Source organism: Thermobia domestica, chromosome 8 (genome assembly GCF_964235325.1).
Source record: "Thermobia domestica chromosome 8, izTheDome1.hap1.1, whole genome shotgun sequence".
In the NCBI taxonomy this organism is placed as follows: domain Eukaryota; kingdom Metazoa; phylum Arthropoda; class Insecta; order Zygentoma; family Lepismatidae; genus Thermobia; species Thermobia domestica.
The window spans coordinates 106469403-106489103 of NC_137461.1; the positions used below are offsets into that span (position 1 = coordinate 106469403).

The 19701-nt window shown below is 36.1% G+C and overlaps 1 protein-coding gene across 2 annotated transcripts in view; it reads left to right on the forward strand.

Moving 5' to 3' along the window:
• The window catches only part of Snr1 (SWI/SNF related, matrix associated, actin dependent regulator of chromatin, subfamily b, member 1), a 44504-nt gene that overhangs the window by 4688 nt on the left and 20115 nt on the right, over window positions 1–19701 (forward strand). For both annotated transcript variants that reach the window (XM_081768839.1, XM_081768840.1), the window contains exons 3-5: window positions 2325–2454; window positions 17826–17960; window positions 18510–18637. In XM_081768839.1, the coding sequence (XP_081624965.1) occupies window positions 2325–2454; window positions 17826–17960; window positions 18510–18637 (393 nt within the window). The remainder of the gene's footprint in view (window positions 1–2324; window positions 2455–17825; window positions 17961–18509; window positions 18638–19701) is intronic.

Sequence of the window (19701 nt, forward strand, 5' to 3'; positions counted from 1 at the left end):
TTTAATGAGGAGTTTATATACCAAGTTTCATTTTACTAACTTTGCGGACTCGTGTTCGATTCCCGGTGGGGGTACTCGGTCGAAAATGTGTAAAACGCTTTTTCAGGCCAGCCACTCTAAATAAGTTTTTCCTGGGTTTTTCTCTTTCACGCCAGGCAAATGCCGGGTGTTACCTAACTTATAGGTCCCAGGCCGCTTCCTTCACCAAATTTTTCTTCCTTCCCTTTCCCGGGACAGTGTGCTCGCCGAGGAACGTCATCCCTCAAACGGGACTGTTGTATGTTAAAAATTCATTTCAAACTGCTTAACCGTTTCCTCGTGTGATGTGATCAGAAACAACAGACATCATCTCTTTCAAATTATAGAAAATGCTTCCCTTCCCCACTTAAAATGGAAATTCTCAAAAACACTGGGACATGGGTCCACTTTTAATGGGAAGTTTACATAAAAAATGAGATCTTCCTAACTTGACAGAATCAAGAGATATTAAAAGTTTCGCATAGATTTTCACCCCCCCCCCTCCCCCCATAGAACACGCATTTTAATCAAAGTAACCTGATTAAAAACCTAGTCTGAGGTACGTCATAACTATATCCAAAAATTTTCCAAACGTTTGAACCGTTTTCCCCTGTTGCGCGCACAAACAAGATTTTCATTTTTATATAATATATTACAATTGAACAGTGTTACACAGAATTTGATCGAGCGCAAACAAAATTTATTAAGGATGATTGCCAGACCTTTTTTCTGTTTTCAATATTATTTGGTTCTGGTGGTAAGTACTTAATTTAATCCAATTTTGAAACTAGGCATACTCTAAGAAGTACGATTAAAGAAAGAAATGATAATCATATTAAGATGATTCTTTCAATCCAAGTTTTGAAGTACATTCTTGAAGGTGGGCCTCTTTTTGGGTTTTATTGTGGGTTGCCCCCCCCCCCAAAAAAAAACGGGATTTTTGGGCTAGGGAAAATTCCAACAACCCTGTTAATAAGTGTCCATTAATGAAACGCTCTGGGTATTAAATATTTCTAATTATAAGTGACATGCAAAATCTATAATGCCCCCATATCATGACTCGTCTATGGTTTTCATTTGGCAGATCATATGTAAAATATATATATATATATATAACCACCAAGGGTATGACTTTTGCTTATTTTTCTCTTAATCACCAAGCAAGTAAGATGTTTGATTTTACTTGATAGGCTGTGATCACAATGTTTGTAAGCTTGTTCTTTGATAACTTGTGGAGTTTGTTTATCTAAAACTCTATACAGAACATTTAAAGCAGGGTTCGATTTGCATTGGAGACAAAAATTTCCTGTGATGCTATATTTGGTAATATTATTTGCTTTTTGCTGTGTTTTGTTAAAGAAATGTTTTTGGCTCCTCTGCGTAAGCTCTGAGTTAGAAAGTTGAAATAGTTGGGTAAGTTAAAAATAAAATATAAATAAATAAACTATTCTGTAAGAACATTCCATAATATTGTTATTGCTCAACTTATTGTACAATTATTGTTTGATATTGCTTGCGTGATAGGATCACCAGAAAATGCTTATTCTGTAGTCTGAGATAGTTGGTTGATCGAGTGACTTCTGTTTACGTTCTTTGTCTAAACCAGTGTAGTCCGTTCTTTGCTCCCTCACAGGGTATCAAACCCGGAATCTCGTGCACCAGAATCACGCACTCTAGCCACTAGGCTAGCTGAAGGACAGTAGAGCTAAGTATGATTCTAGTTGTGCTTTTGGCGAACTCCGCTGTAACGATATGCGAACTTTTGTAGGTATCACTGACTGTCTAAGATTTGACCATTTTATTTATTTATTTATTGCTGTATCCGCCGGTGTAGTAGCTAGTGCAGGCACCTTTGGTTCATGTGGTCCCGGGTTCAATTTCCGATTGAAGAACATTGAAAATTGTACGTATGATAGTGGTTCGGGTTTTACCATAAAGCTGTAGAATCACGTTCTGGACAGCTTTGGTGCTGAAAAGAGACGCTAAACATAAATAAACAGGGGTCGCAGTGGCTCAGTGATTGAGCTCTCACCTGTGGCGCTTAAAGTCCATAATTCGATCCCACCTCCCGCCAAGTGGGCTGTATGATGGGCAAGCATTGTGGGTATGGGTTTTCTCGGGGTTCTCCCACCTTCACCATTCCACAATATCATCCATCTCATCATCACCGTTTCCCTTATCTTTGGTCCGTAATCATGGGATGTTAAACTACGTAATATATGGATATTTAACTTGCCAGGTTAATTATTGTGAGAGTGTTACGTATATTGGACTCTTAAGCACTTACATCTTTTTGTCACTTTCAGGCTTAAGTCAGCATGTACTCGCTTCTAGTGTATCCCTACTGAAAGCATCCGAAGTCGAAGATATCATTGAAGGCAATGATGATAAATACAAGGCAGTATCTGTACATTCTTCTGAACCTCCTGTTCCCAGGTAAACATTACAGTTAATTCTAATCAAACTTTTAAAGCAGCAGTTCAACTTAGAAATGAATTTTTACAAATTATTTCCATTTGTAGAGTTGAAAATTCTGAAAGGAATGGTGTTTGATCGCGATACGTTCAGTCGTAGTGTGTAACAGAGAAAAAAGATCTTGTGGTGACGTCATCCATGGTCAAGTTGCGAGAGTAGGCTTCCATACACAGTGCAGGCACTTCGTTTGTGAGTGGTGCGATGGCATGTTCTGAAGTGAGATTTCCTTTTCCAGAACTGATTACAAAGACTTAGAAATGTCATCAGCATGTAGAAAATAATATCTGATGGTGAGCTGCACAAAAGTTTTTATAATATTATAAAATGTAGTTTTTCCTGAAAAGCATAAATTCAACGTTTTACAAAAGGAACTAATATTTCGAAACCAAATACCATTTAAATAGATGGCGGACGAGATTGCTACAATATCTAAGTATTTTTCCTTTAATCATAGTTCCGATTCTCAAACATAAATATGTTCATTTTCACCTTTTGTTGCAATTTTTAATGTTGCCCATAATTTTGTGCTTCAAGATGTGTACTGGAGCGCGGTATATGTGGCAAAAATAAAATAACACATGTGAAGTTTGCCAGAATACGAAAAATTCTTAACCGGTTAAATTTGTTTTATTCACATCGCTCTCCGCGGAACAACTCTGGTCACCCGTTTCACCATCATTGTCACTTGCAGGCCAGTCAATGAAGGGTCGAATAGGGAAAAAAAGGGTGGAAAGCTGGAACAAATTTTATTTTCTTTATAAAAGTGTCTGTAACAACATACTAAGTTTGCACCCCTCTACCACCCCGGATTTGCCCCGCCATCTTGGAAAAATGGCGCCAAAAATTAGTTTTTCGTAAATATCTCACATGGAATGCATTTTAGAGCAAAACATGTTATTACAAAATACATCATGATCTTGAAAAATTTCGCTGAATGAAAATTGGCACTCTTCCTTGTTAGCTTCAAGATAGTTGAAAGCATAAGTTATCTGAAACAACATTATCTTTGGGACGATTATGTTTCATTCCAGAAGAAATCTTGTAGAACTTTCTCATGCATGAGAAATGGTATCTGGCTTCAGCAGCAACTTGATCATGACCATTGCCAATCCTAATACCAATTTCTTTGCTCCAGTAGCAGGGTTTGCCCAAGTGGGCCCAGCCCGAAAAAACCCAGAAACCCACTTGGGTTTTTGACCTATTTGTTAGTATATTATTGGTACAACTAAGGTGATCACATTGTAAGTGATTTTTATCAGATTTTAGACTTTCCTTGGGCGAATTAGAGGCTTTCACGTTAAGGTATACAACAACATTCAACATCAAACCTTCATAAAGCTCTGAATGCACTAAATGAATTAAAAAACTTAGCTGGAGATAGTTATAGAACAAATTAATGTATGGATTATGCTTATAGCCTTTTGAAGTAAAATAAGCAATTTTGTACTTTAGAAAATATTTTCCGTGAATAGTGTGCTCGTCGACTCGGCGACACCGAGGGACGTTATCATTCATACGTTTGACAGGTTTAAGGTCATAGGTGCCGGTACTAATAGTACATATGTAAATAAATTAGTAAAACTATTAGTATTATTTCTTACCTTTGATGTAAAACACTAGTTTTTTCAATTAAAATTTGGTTGAACAATAACAGTTTAGTTCAGTCATTTGTTGCTACTCTTCAAATAAGCATTCGGTAGAATCAACACCATCAATAGCGTAAAAAGTCTTGTCAAACTTAAGAAGCTTAATGCTCGGGGTTCCGAAGACTATGTAACGCTTACTATTTCAAGTGCTGAGTTCAAATTTCTGTACTAGTGGAAGTTTTGATGTACACGCCGTGAAAGAAGTGCTCGGGAAATTCCCGAATTAAACGCAGAAGGATCGGAAATGAATACTTCAGCAATAAAACTATTTATTTTACGCTAAAGCCTGCCATACCTTCCGTAAAAAACGGGACAGACCCATTTTTGGGGCTCGAGTGTCCCGTATTTTAACTCCGTTCCATTTCTGCTATCAATATCAGCTTATTCGAAAAGTGAAAAACAAAAAATTCTGACATTAGCTGGGAATCCTGTAATTAGTGAATGAACAGAACGCTGTTGCCTGTAACAGTTTCGAGGAAGTTATTACACCACCCTGTTCGACTTGATAGCGAGCGGAATTTGCAATGCTACTTTTTCCATTGATGGAACTTGATGGAAACTCGGATTATAAAAAATAAAATAAAATTAAATTAAATCTTTTACTTTTAATCTCACGGTTCTGCCTGCTATGCTCAAGGTGACAATGATGATGAGAAATAAATGAAATGACGGAATGAAGAAAGTGGGAGGAAACGTGAAAATCCCGAGAAAACCCACGCACAAGGTGTTTGTCCACCACAAAGCTCACTTGGCGCGAGCTGGGATCGAACTAGGGACCCCAGAGGTGAACGCTCTACCATTGAGCCACCATGGCATATTATACTTTTGTTCATAACCAGACTATAGTTCAATTCATTGTGTTGGAAAGTTGGGGGGGGGGGGGATCTGAGGTGTACCGTATTCTCATGGAGAAAATATGGCAGGTTTATTTACGCTGGAAGATGTTAATTTCATGTAAGATATTTTGAAATATTTATTTATTTCATACAACGTAAATTATATCTTTGTTTTAAATTAATAGACCCCTTTTGGTATTCATATTTGGCGAACGTCAGTCAGGCTTCTGGATGACTTGATTTACATTTGTTCGTTTGTCTGCCCAGCTCCTTCATGGCTAAGCGGTTATTGTACGCGTCTTCGGCGTGGGTGACCCGGGTTTGCTTCCCGGAGGGAGCTCACGTGGTTCGGATTCCACTTTAATCAGTAGGTCCCGTCTCATATAGCTTCGCTGCTGAAGTGGACGTTAAACACAAAATCAACTCAACTCGTTTGTCTGCCTCTACCACACACACTACAGGGTACAACTTTAGGCCTTTTAAGTTAAAATTTTCAGAGTACAAGCACGAGACACTCTAAATTTCCTGAATAGATCTTGGCGGCATACCAACGTAAAATATCAAAATGGCGGCTATTTTGTCAAAACAGCGAGTATGTACGCTACTCGAGTATCTGAGTATCTTTTAAGTTGAAATTTTGACGGTGGAAGCACAAGATATGCTAAATTTACTGTGTAGACTTTCTCGGCGGTCGAATGTAAAATTTTAAAATGGCGGCCATTTTTTCAAAACGGCAGTGAGTAGAAAATTGTTGCAAGTTCTGACAATGACATTGTTGAAATATAAATCACATTTTAACACTTTTACACCAAAGACATTGAAATATTTCGAAAATACCCGAACAAACCCGTATGGGCCCAGGTGGGTTGGGCTTTTTCAAAAAAGCTCGGGTTTTTTCAAACCCTGCCCAGTAGTCATTTCTTATGTCGGCTGATTCCATAATATAATCTTTTATTTGAATTGTCTCGATGCGATGTGCACTCTTACGCTCACTCACAAGTTTTTAATTTTTTTTTTCACTCTGGTTCTTTAAAAATTAATCTGATCTACATTGTTACAAGCAGGCTTCTTGAAAATTAAATCTTAGTACTTCTGATCTAAGGATTACCGGCGTAGGTGATGAAGTACGTCGTTATAGCAAAGCTTTGCTACTTCTTTGCTTTTGTGTAAACTTTTCTACACTTTTCATGAACCGTAACACCTTCCAGTCCTTAAGTTGTCATTCCTTTCCTTCTTTCACTTTAATATTGCAATCTACTAATTTTCAGTCCCTTTTGTTACTATACACTTAACACTCTCACTGAGAAGTCTGTCACAGATAAAACTTTTAGCTGACGATATCTTGAACATAGATGATCCAATAGACCTGATTACTTATCCTTAGACGCACCTGCAATGAATGAAAAATATATTAATTTAGTAATAAAAATCACTAAAACAAAATACTATCAGAAAATTTTCATTAAGAATCTGCTACAAAGCGATGCTGAAAAATAAATGCGTAATTAGCCACGCCTGTAGCATCTAAACGGTGCATCCTAGAGAAAAAAATGAAGAGAACATTTCTTGTAGAGAATTTAATGTAGATCATTTTTTGTAATAACGTTTTGCTCTGAAATGCATTCCATGCGAGATATTTACAAAAAACTAGTTTTTGGCGCCATTTCTCCAAGATGGCGGCCAAATCCGGGGTGGTAGAAGGGTGCAAAATTAGTATGTTGTTACAGACACTTTTATAAAGAAAATAAAATTTGTTCCAGCTTTCCACTATTTTTTTCCTTATTCGACCCTACATCATCCCTTATTGACTGGCCTATTGATACAAAAATAAATAAATAAATAAAATAAAATAATAAAAATAAACGATGAATCAATGTCCTGAAGAACACTGCCATCGTCACTGATTCTTTCTACAAGCCATTATATTTCACTCCCCAATTTACATTTTATAGCATTTGTATTTACATTTATTTCTAAAACAGTGCCTTCCGAATCATGAATGACACCGCCGCTATTACTCTCTAATGCCTCGTTTTGACTACAACCGTCAATTGCGTCTTGTACGACATTTTTATGTGATAACTCGACATACATCGGCGCTTGTACAATGGCTCGGACAATATATTTGGAACAGCATTCTTTCTCAGTTGGCGTGTAAATGATTCTCCTGGCATTAGCTTTTCTTTCAATAATATATTTGGAACAGCATTCTTTCTCAGTTTGCGTGCAAATGATTCTCCTAGCATTAGCTTTTCTTTCAATAAACGTGACTGCTCGAAGTAACACTCTTGAAGATATTTGGAACAAATACGTGTGTTTTTATTTAGCACAAAAATTTTCCTTTTGATTTTCTTGAGCCATAATTTATATCTATCTTGTTATTTCTCACGACGTCGAAACTTAAAAAAATATACTTTATGTTCCTCAGCTTTAATAGCACGAGAATTATAACCGAAAACACAGCAAGTGTTACGCATTTCTACCTCAGCTCACAGGCAGCACGCCCTGTTTTAACACATGTTTTCTACTTCGCACCAGTGGTTCTTTCAGAAAAAATGTTCCGAAGGGTACACTTAGTATTCAAAGGGGCGCACATTATTTCCACACGGTACTAGTATATTATTTTGTTCACTTCCGGAGGCCACAGTCAGATCCCCGGGAGATAGTGCCCCCAAAATAAAGCATGTCTGGAAGAAACACTGATTCGCACAACACTGCGTAATCACTGCTCTCTCTATAAATTTTTTATACTAGTGCTGTAAGAAAAGCAACTAACGAAAACGTCCCTCAAGAATTCCAATACAAGATTAGACTGCTAACGAACCCAAAACAATCTATTAAGTCCACTGCACTATTAAAGGTTTATCAGTTACGCACAAGGGAGTGGTTGCTGACTCACATCGTGTTCGTCGCTAGCCTACGCGTGACGTCAGCGTTTGCGAATCATCAAAAACAAACGCCTATAGAAGCTAAACAAAACGACCTATCAAAATTAAAAAAAAAAAAAAAAAGAAAAAAAAAAGTGTTCCTTGCGTTTCTAAACTCTTTCTGTGGCACCAAACTTGTTTTGAACTCGAACTGCTCCTTTAATTACTTCGTACATTGATTGCCTTAGAAGTACTTTCCGAGGCTGTCTTGTGTGAATATTTACCGTATATCAAGGAACTCGTGCAAAGAAAACATCACCTTGGAAATCTCTGTAAGTGTTGTTGCTGTTTGGGAATATTTGATCCACATGGACTTCAGTGACAGCGAAATGGTGAACTAAAATCCCCACTTCCGATTGAAGTAATTATATATAATTTTAAACGTATATAGTAATGTACCATTTATGAACTGAAAATATTTCCAAACGGTCATATGTTTTGTGTTTGTGTAGTGAAAAATAACGTTTATACTTCTAAAAGTACACAGGTCGCTAATGATAACAGATTTTTTTGGTTGTGTTATCCATGATTTAGAAATGTTTTATTGATGCAGCAAATGAAATGGTTTGTAACTTCAACCCAAGTACTGCTCATCACAGTTTGTAATGGTTAACACATGTAAGTTCTTTGCTTGTTGATAGAACCTGTCACTTGAAGAACGACAGTTATAAACAGTATCTTTGGACAATGATTGTGATGCAGTTGAGGAAACTTTTCTTTCACCTCCAGATGATGTATTTTCAGACGAAGAACTTTACGTGATGACCTGATCTTGATCCGGTGTTTCCTAGAGATATTGCGGAAGCAGTAAAAACTCGTGGTGCAGACAGTAAAACATATTCTAAGGTCGATTAGTTTGGTGGATGAATGAAGGAACGGACCTGAGAGAGATGTGAGATGAAGAATTCACGTTTTTTATCTTTCATTGTTTGTAGTTACATATCAAATTCCGAAGAAATGTTTCAGTATATTGCTGAACGGACTAATGTGTACACTCGTTTAAAGAAAGAAAAAAAAAGTGTTCCTCCTGACCTGATAAGGAATTTTATTGTATTGGTTGGGGTTTAGCGACCAAAAACTATTGGATTAGAAAGGAGATCTAACTTGATTTGTTTTTCTTCTTTTATGTATTTTAAAGTTTTTTAAATATTAATATCTAGCATTCATAATAACCATTCCAAACACCACCAAAGCGAATTCTTCGATAGCATTCTCCTTATAAAGGTAAGAGGTAAGTAAAGTTTCCTCTCTTTCTTAATAAACTGTCCGAAGAACCATACAAAATAGATAGTGAAATTGCCAATAGCAGTATTCACAATTTTGATCATAACTGGAGACAGGGTGGTCCTGGTGATGAGGCAAGTGGGTCGGTCGTGCGCTGTAACATGGAAAAGTAGGCCCTTCAAGAAAAGCAAGAAGTTTATTATTTCAAATTCGTTCTTGAAATTCAAAATATGTGGAGATAATAAACTGTCATTTTGTAAGAAGTTTTTACGTCTGTATACTAGTGTTGTTGTTGCGTGATAGTTAAGTTTAGTGTCCCATTTCTGCACCGAGGCTATATCAGGCATGGACCTACAATTTAAGGTGAATCCGAACCACCGTAATGCATTCAAATTTCCGTGCTCCCCACCGGGAATTGAACTCAGAATCCTGTACACCAAGAGAATGCGCACTGTGGCCGGTACCCAGTTAGAAGTCTAAATATTATTGAAATTTTACTCTTGTAGGAATACCGTAAATTGAAAAATGAAAATGAAATGAAATCGTTGAGTTTTACGTCCCACGGTTATGCCGGTTAGGCTAAAGGAGACGGTGATGATGAGAGATGAGTGAAAATGGTGGAATGAAGAAAGTGGGAGGAAACGGGAGAACCCCGAGAAAACCCACGAGCGCGGTGTTTGTCCACCACAAAGTTCCCTTGGCGGGGGCTGGGATCGAACCCGGGACATCAAGCACCAGAGGTGAACGCTCTACCACTGAGCCACCGCGCCCCCCATTTATATACCGTAAATTGAAAGATCGTCAGTATTGATATTTGGTTGAAGACATAAAATATGTGTTCGATTGGATGCCAAGATTTGCAAATAGTGGACGTTAAATAAAAATGATAGAATGATTAAATTGCGATCTCGCTTTGATATTTTACAGAGAAAATTTCTTAATTTGAAATCTTTCATCGTGATCTTTCTATAGACGAACAGACGGTGAAATATTTTAATCATCATCCATGAAAACAAGTTTATTCGTGGCAAAGCGATTCGTTTTGGGGTTTCAAAGTTAGCACTTCGCAAGACATTAGAGCATTGTTACAACTTTGAAATGTACACTGGTCGTCGGAAGAATAGTAATGAGAAATATTTTCCTTTTAGAACAGAAATGGTAGTAAAGAAAATGAGTAGAGGGTAAGGGGAATGTTAATGTTCGAGGTTCCTATAAATTATTGTTTGACATTTTGTTCACTATTTATATTTTGTATTATTGAAGCATAAATGATACAAAGTATTGGAATTATACAGGAGAATAGATGTAAGGACAAAATAGATGTAAATGTGACAGCTTTAAGGAACTTAACTTATGCATGGTTAGAAATATCAACTTGGACTAATATTAGTATGCTATAGATTATTTATAAAAATTCCAATTAGTGCTTTATGCAGAACAGCTATTGAGAGTATGCCAAAAGATTGTAATAAAAATGGAAGAATGAAACATTAGTTTCGAGATAATTATGACAAGCCAATCAGTAGTAGAAACTGCATCTGCAGTAGAAGTGCATCGTGTTATTCACAAGAGGAAAATTGAAATATTAAGAAAACTTTCATAATAGTGGTTCTATGATCTTTCCTTTCTTTTTTGCTTTTATTAAGAAAGAAAAAAAAAAAATATTAGAGGTGCAGTTTTTGTTGTTGATATCTACTTATTCGTTTACGAGTTCTCATTGAAAATTTCAGTAATTACCAAGTAGTCTAAGTAAATATAGATGCAAGGAGTTTCAATTGTCATAAAACGCAGAAATGAAAAAAAGAATCTAGAAGGGCATTACGAAGCATGGTTTAACGAAACTGAAAATATACTAATTGTAAGATGGATACCAACAGTTTAACCACCTTTGCAACTAACTACGAGCGCGTTGAGCACTAGGTAGTAGTGAATAAGTGTTCTTAGTACAGTTATGCAACCAAACATATTCAATACATATCGGATGTGCGTATGAAATTGATCAGAATATGATAAAATATACCCTCCATTCCAAAAGAAACCGAACGTTTAAAAAAAACAAAAAAGCAATGTACATTTTGGAACAAATCATTTTTATTAATCAATGTATTCCCCTTCTGCATCGATACACATATTTGCACGCTCTAACAAGTTGTCAAACGACTTCTCCATGTCCTTTATTGGAATGGTCTTTAGGACGGCGGTCGTCGCCTTCTCAATGGCATCAATCGATGCGTGCCACTTTCCTTTCATCGCCAAATGCAGTTTCGGGAACAGATAGAAATCGCACGGAGCGAGATCTGGTGAATAGGGCGGATGATGCAAGCGAATAATGTGATTTTTGACCAAAAATTCAGTTACAAGTCGCGAACGATGTGATGGTGCATTATCGTCCAAAAGAGTCCAACTGCCGATTTCGCGATATTCGGGCCGAATACGACGAATTCTTGCCAGCAAACGCTTCATGACGCCCAAGTAAAACTCTCCAGTGACTGTCTGGCCGGGCTGAACAAATTCTTTGTGGATAATTCCTTTTGAATCGTAAAAACAAATCAGCATCACCTTAACTTTTGACTTCACCAAGCGACTTTTTTTGGGTGTTCCTTCATCCGGCGCTCTCCATTCAGCACTTTGCCGCTTTGTTTTGGGCTCATATTCAAAACACCACGTCTCGTCACCAGTTACAATCGATTTCAAGAAGTTTCGATCCTGCCGAGCACTTTTAACGATGTCTTTGCAATGCGCAATTCGATCAACTTTTTGTTCTTCTGTGAGTTTGTGTGGTACAAACCGCGAATTAACCTTCTTAAGGCCCAAAACTTCGGTCAAAATGCGGTATGCGGTTGTTTGAGGAATGCCTAATTCCATTTCAATAACTTTCACCGACGATTTTTTGTTATGTTTGATGAATTCACGCACTTTTTCGATGTTTTCTTCCGATAATCCGGTTCTGGGACGGCCTGATCTTTCGTCATCATCCAGCGTCTCTCTACCCGATTTGAATCGCCTGAACCACTCGTAAACTTGCGTACGGGATAGACACTCATTACCATATGCATTTTGTAGCATTTGATGCGTTTCACTAAAAGTTTTACCCAGTTTAACACAAAACTCAATTGCAGCTCGTTGTTTGAAACTCATTTTCCGACCGATGTACACAACACACTGACAGTTGAAACGTAATAACTTTGTTGCCGTGCATCCAAATGTCATGACATTTATACCAGTTGTCAACGAGGGACTGCGCCATCTACCGGTAAAATATTATAACAGATGGCACTAGTGGTACTATTTGTTTTCAAAAGTTCGGTTTCTTTTGGAATGGAGGGTGTATGAAGTTTCTCCATTTCACAAAGTACAATCATCGTAGTGTGGTCAGTGCTTAGTATATGCCAGGGTGTCTGCTGATGCTGGAAATACTTGAAATACAGGAATTTAATGTTGATACAGGAAATACTGAAAATATAGTGGAATTTTGATCTGTATACTGGAAAAATCATGAAATACACAAATATTATTCTTTGTAATCTACCCGGGATTTTTAAACTCCAGAAGTCCAGGGTAATAACAGTCCTGTAACTAGAATAGAATAATAAACAATTATTATACAAGTTATAATATACTTAATAATACATTTATATAATACAAATAATGCTCTTGGCTCACTGTATCAGGCCTCCGAGAAGGGTGTCTACGGGCCATGAAAGTAATGAATTGAAGTTGTCGGTCAAAGGAAAGTAGTGAAATTGAGCTTCAGATAATGAAAAAAGTGATTTTATAGAACAATACTTATGTAATACAGTATAGTTACTGAAATAATAAATTGTGATTGTCCCTAATGATCCGGCGTTAAGAGGTGACGCCACCTCTCTTGGGGTTGCAGATAGTCACTAACTTCCCCCTTCCTGCTAATACTGTTTTCAGTTTCCACTTTTTTTTTAAAATTTTTTCCCCCAATACCTCACGTATAATAACAATGGATGCATTATATATATGCAATACTTCAAGTACAGTATACAGGGCTGCAAATAAGTCAGCAAAGACAGTAAAAGTTTGCCCAATGATGGGAAATTGAGGGCCAGTAAATGCTTGGTATGGATGTGGTACATTGCTTGTGTAAAGATTTCAGCGCTTTCATGAGCAGTAACTTACACCTAATCATTTGTATTTCAAAGAAATCAAGGCTAACTAAATTTATTTTAAAAAATTAAAAATTTATTTGATGGTGAAACCAGGCCCGTATTTAGGTAAGTGCTATTCTGCACAGGGCGGCAGAATTTAGGAGGCGGCAAAATTTTGGATATATATGATAAAGTAATATTTAAAAGTAGCAACCCGCAGAGTCCCGAGCAAGTTCGAGAAAATATGTTAATGTGTTTAATTCGCTCAAATTACAGTAGTTACTAATTAGCTAGATTATCAGATAATTTGTAAAAAGTCACTCTCTCCCTCCCCACCTGAAGGGGCGAGGATGAATTGATCATTAAAAAAAATTAATGCCGTTAAACTCATTTACCTCGAAAACTATGAATTCAACACTAATATCTGTAGTTTTCGATTATTTTTAAAATTTCACACCCTCTCTGGGGAATGGAGTATGACCTTGAAGTTGAATTGGATTAAAACTGTCCTTTTCATCTCAGCGACCCCCAAAATTATGAATGCAACTCTAATATTGGTAGTTTTCAATTATTTTTAAAATACCACCATGCTATTTTCATGGGTACTTTACACCCCTCATATATCATCTCAGGTGTAATCTAGGGACCTGGAACAGGTCATTTGGTTCATTTTCTGTACCATGGGTTTACCTTGCCCAGGGACCGTCGGGTCAAACACCTAAATTGAACAGAACATCACATGATAATCATCATTAAGAGAATTAGGCCATTTAAGATTGCGTTGTAACTTGTAATATCTAAACTGCTACTCAACAAGAGCTGGTATGTTTGCAAAATCACGGCTTGGTTCCTTATTTGGGACATAAGTGTGTGCGGAAGGGAGGGTGCAAATTATTTAGAGCACAGGGGCGGACAATATATAAATACGGGTAAAATAATTACAAACCTGAAATCATCAAAAGTGTGATTATTCCTAAAGAACTTTTAAAAAAATCATTGTATTAGGTACTCGAATTTGGTGATAGTTATACTGAATATACTGGAAATATACTTGAATTTTGACATTGAAACTCAGTAGACACCCTGTATGCACACATGGCAATGTCGGGACAAAGTTGACGTGCAGAATTTTTTAAAGAATTGTCTCTGGAAAGCAGTTGAAACTAGGTTTCAGTAGTATACGAAAACGTCAAGCAACATACTAAAAGAGTAGTATCAAATTCCCAGCAAAAAATCTAGAAAATATGCAGTGTTTCTGCATGGAAATATACAAATATTGTTTTGTAACCTTCCACACACCTTAAAAAAACAATATAGAACAAAGTTACGTTTGGTATACGAAATTTTCAGCTCCCATTCTTTTTTTTTTTTTTTTCCTCCAAGGGAAATATCAAAAACACTAAAACGTATCTTTAATTCTTTTAAATGGAAAGTCCAAATACCAAATTTCATGCCTCTAACCCTAAGAGATTTCGAGTTATGGTCTCTTATTATAGTAAGTGTAATTCCTGCCCCTTTTTCTCCCTCACCCGCTTTTCTTCTCTTCAAGGTTAAAAAAAGTGTCTAATTATTTTAAATGGAAAATTCGTATACCAAACTTCATGTTCCTGCCCTTCAAAGATTCCGAGATGTGGACATTTTATTATAATAATTCCTACCCCTGTTTCCCCCACATTCCTCATCGAATTTCCGATAATTCTTTGGTAGTTGTACCTTCCTTCACAAATCCTATACCCGTGCCAAATTTGAAGTTTCTAGCTTAAGCGGTTTTACGTGAGCGTTGATCAATCAATCACTGATTCAATGCTTTTTTACTTTTCTATAAGCAAAACGTATAGTAGTACTTTCCTATAAGCGAACTTCCGTAAGCCTTTCTCACTTTAATGTCTGATAAAGACTTCAACACAGTAGTTGAAATTAACGAATAATTTCAAAAATTGAAATACAGATTAGGTCAGTAATTCATTAGTGTGTACTGTTTGAAATTGCAATAGGAATTCTTTATGAAGTGAACTAATAGAACCGTGTTTACAATTAATTGTAATAGTCTGAGTGATAACTATTTTTACTAGCAATGCTTATACAAGAGGATCTGCTTTGTTACTCAGAGGGAATGTACATACCTGAACAAGCCAAGGTGGTGAGGAAAACTGAGTTTCGCGCACTGAAGGCTGAGACTGCGATGTCTCTTATCAAAGACAAGTAGCATAAGGAAAAATAAATAGAGGGAGAGTAGTTTAGAAGTAAATGCAGAGAAAACTACGAGCTCTCCATGGCTATTTCGATAGTGTAAGAGCCTCTGGAATGGGAGACCAGGGTTCGATTCCCGGCGGAAGTTCATATGGTTCAGATCCTACGTTAAACTTTAGGTCCACGTCTAATATAACCTCGCTACTGAAACGGACGCTAAACTAAAATAATAAAAAAAAAATCAAATACAGAGAAAGCTAAATAGCCTACATTCAATAAAGTAGATACGTTCAAATATCTAGACCAAAACCATATCCACGAATAAATTAAACGTTGACTAAATTCTTGTTATTATTCAGTCCAAAATCTTCTGTTTCGGCGAATCCTGTCGAAGAATTTGAAGCTTGAAACATAAAACGATAATTATATTGGTTGTACTGGACGGTTGCGAAACATTGTCGCTTACTTTAAGAGAAGAACGCAGACTAAAATTATTTGAAAAAAAAATCGTGAGGCAAATATTCGGACCCAAAGTGCACAGGAATGGAAAGTGTCGGGATCTTCGTGTATTGGTCAAAAAGGAAATTATTTCCAAAAACAATAAATAAACTTACTTTGTTGTTGTTGTTGTTGTTAGGCTCAAAATATAGTGATCCTTGTATGCACTGAGGTTTCGTTTTCGATACATCTCTCACGGAAATTTGTATATCCTGTCTCGTGCAGGTTAAATTTGAGAATACCACTCGAAATAATTTTCGGACAATTATAATTCTCTCATTAATTATTTCCGTATTGTCATGCAAAATATTTGCGATGCACGACATTACAATACCCCACTTAATGCAGGTGAAATTATAGGTAGCCATCAGAAATAATTGTTGAAAAATTAGAATTATTTCACAAGTTATCCTCATACTTCTATAAGTACGAATTTACGCATCAGCCTGTTCTAGACAGCTACTACAGGCAAGAATTGTATCTAAATTCGAGTTAGGGCAGGGCAAAGCTGGTACTTCTGTAGGGAGGAGGCGCGATGTGATGGTGGGTATATCCAAAAACGATTATTTGTGCGGAAAGCACATACCAATTTGAACTGTTGACTGCCTCAAGTAGCAGTGCGATCGTGTTTGTATGTTGTATCTGCAGGTATTTTACTGTAGTTTTCGCACTGTTTCTACGCATATTACATATAGGAAATAACTCTCATGACAGAAACATATTGCCTGCTCTAAACGTTATTGTAAATACTCACAGTTCAGTTAAATCATTCATTTTTTATTTTCTTCTATTGAATTTCGCGCGAATTCTGCATTCTTAATATGAAAAACTTTGCAATTCGTTTCGCATTTTTTAAGATTTCTAACAATACTTTACTGTTGTGTTCCGATTCTGTCCCAATGCGAAGTTTGTCACACTAGAAACAAATAGATGAGACTACACTACAGTTAGATTTCGGGTAATTTACATGTCACTTCCTAGTTTAATACTTACTATTTATTTCAGACATGCAGAAATTTGTTCCTTATAAATAGGTCTTTCTATGCAGATTGTACAATTGTGTGTAAATTTTGCAAAACAGATCACCTCTCTCTCTCTCTCTCATTATAAGTGGATTATTTCTCCTGTAAACTTCTACGAATTCTGCTAATGTGTTATGCACCAAGATCTTCAGGTAACTAGAAAACAAAAAGCTAACATACAGTAGCTATATTGAAGCAGAATATATATATTGTTTTCTTATAAACTTGATATTAACTATTAAAAAGCTACGTGAAACACTTATGTGGTTGATTGCATCTGGAAGAGTTTTTGTAAAATATTTTTACCAATTATTCTGTGGCCTTGTTCAGCAGTTTAAGTCACTCACATTAAGATAGATCACTTCATAAACGTTTCGCAAATTGAATTGCTTTACTTAATTTTTAAACTCTATTGCAACAATACGTTAAAATAAAATAACCACAATGAGGCATAAAAGTGTGATTGATTTTATTTTAAACCAGTGAAAATACGGAAACAAACGCCAATTATTTATTTAAAATCTGTATTTGTCATTTGTTTCCATAGCTTCCTTTGTTTAAAATATCAGTTATATTTTTATGCCTCAATGTTATTTTATTTTAAAATATTGTTGTAATAGCGCTTAAAAGCCAAGTAAAGTAATTCAAATTTTTCAATAATGATTAATCTTTTCAAAGCAATGCATTGTTATTGTTAAACAGTTATATGTTAACATGGTAATGAATAAACGAGAATTTTTTTTCCATTGAATGTTAAAATGGATTTCAGGTTAGTAATGTTTCATTTGGTCTTTATGGTGATTTATTTTGTAAAGAAATACATTTTTTCTTTAAATCAATCATTAAATAATATGTAATTTTCTTTCTAAAGGGAAGGCAAATCCAGAAAAAGCACTCCGTGGGTTCCGTCATTACCGAATAGTTCTCATTTAGATGCTGTACCACAGGCTACGCCAATCAACAGAAACAGAGTGAACAACAAGAAAATTAGGACATTTCCTCTCTGGTAAGGATTATTTAGTGAAGAGTGTGTGCACTAGAAATGTTGGTTAGTTCGCCATTGAAGTCATATAAGCGGTGCTTTCGTTTTTAGAGGGTTAGTAGATTCATTTTCAGAATTCGTAATTACATATATTTGATTCTTAATAAAGGAATTTGTGTAAGACAGTCCTTGTTTGTCTAGAAACAAACGAGACTAATTTTGTGTGCACTTGCCAATGCCACATTGACCATTAAGAGTAGTTTTTATTCTTAGAAATAGTGCTGAAAGGTTTCAGGTAACGTCCCTTCAGCTAACTAATCTGTTACAACCTATTGAATGTTATCAACAGTTGCAAAATGGCTAGTAAATGAATTTAGACTTCAAACTATGCATATATAAGTGTCGGATGTCGGAATGGCTGTGTTTGTGTGTTCGTCTGTCAACAGGTATCACACGAAAATCGCTAAGATATCGATAATATATAAAATTAAATCGCCTATTTACAGTGTCTTAATTCAATTATTAATCTATGTGCAGATATAGTTATAGAGTAACTCTGTGTTTCTCCATCAGCTTTGATGATACTGACCCGGCTGCAATTCACGAGAATGCATCTCAAATGGAGTTACTTGTGCCAATCAGGTTAGATATGGAAATCGAAGGGCAGAAGCTCAGAGATACTTTCACTTGGAATAAAAACGGTGAGTAATCCGTTTTGTATTTTTACATTTGTCCTTATCTTTCTGATTACGTTCGAGCGACGATAGAAGAGAAGAAAATATTATCATTAAAAAAAATCGAATTCAAGATTTTAGTGAATTTACACATTTAATGCTCTGCAAAAGGCGGAAAAAAAGTTTTATATATATATATATATATATATATATATATATATCTGTCCGTCCGTCGCAATGTAAAATTCTTCATTCACCTAGAGGCCGTACCGTGTAACATATCCGGACCAAATTTTAAGCTTAAGATTTTCATAAGATTCCCCAACGAATTTTCTTACTACCTCCAAAATTAAGGGCAGTTTACTGAAGGATGAAAATAAAAAATTGCTGTTTTCTGGGAAATGGCTCATACGATGTTGTTTATATTTCATTAGCAACCTTAGAGTGTGGTTAAGCCATTCCTCTGTGTAAAATCAAGAAAGGATAATTTACTCTTGAGGGAAAGTTTTTCTCGAACGATTTTTTTCAAAAAAGACTCATGCTCTTCGTATTTCATAAGTAAATGTTTCATTAACAACCTTACAATATGAAATAACTCATTTGTTCCTGAAAAAAATCCTGGGTTGCGGTGGCTCGTGGTAGAGCCTTCACTTCTTGTGCATGGGGTCCCTGGTTCAATCCCAGCTCGTGCCAAGTGAACTTCGTGGTGGACAAACATGTGCGTGGGTTTTCTCGGGGTTCTCTCGTTTCCTTCCAGTTTCTTCATTTCACCATTTCTTTCATTTCTCATCATCACCGGCCCCTTTAACCTAGCCGACATAACGGTGGGACGTAAGATTTCATGTCATTTTCCGAAAAAAAAAATCCACAAGGGATAGCTTATTCTTATAATAATAATTATTATTATTTTCTCGAAAACTACTGATGTTATTTTCTTTATATTTCGTTAACAACCTTAGAATGTAGTATATCATTTGTCCTTTAAAAGAATCGCAAGAGGGTGTTTACTCTTGGAGGCATATTATTATTATTATTATCCGAACGGTATTCTCAAAAAAGACTCAGGCGATTTTCTTCATATATTATAAACA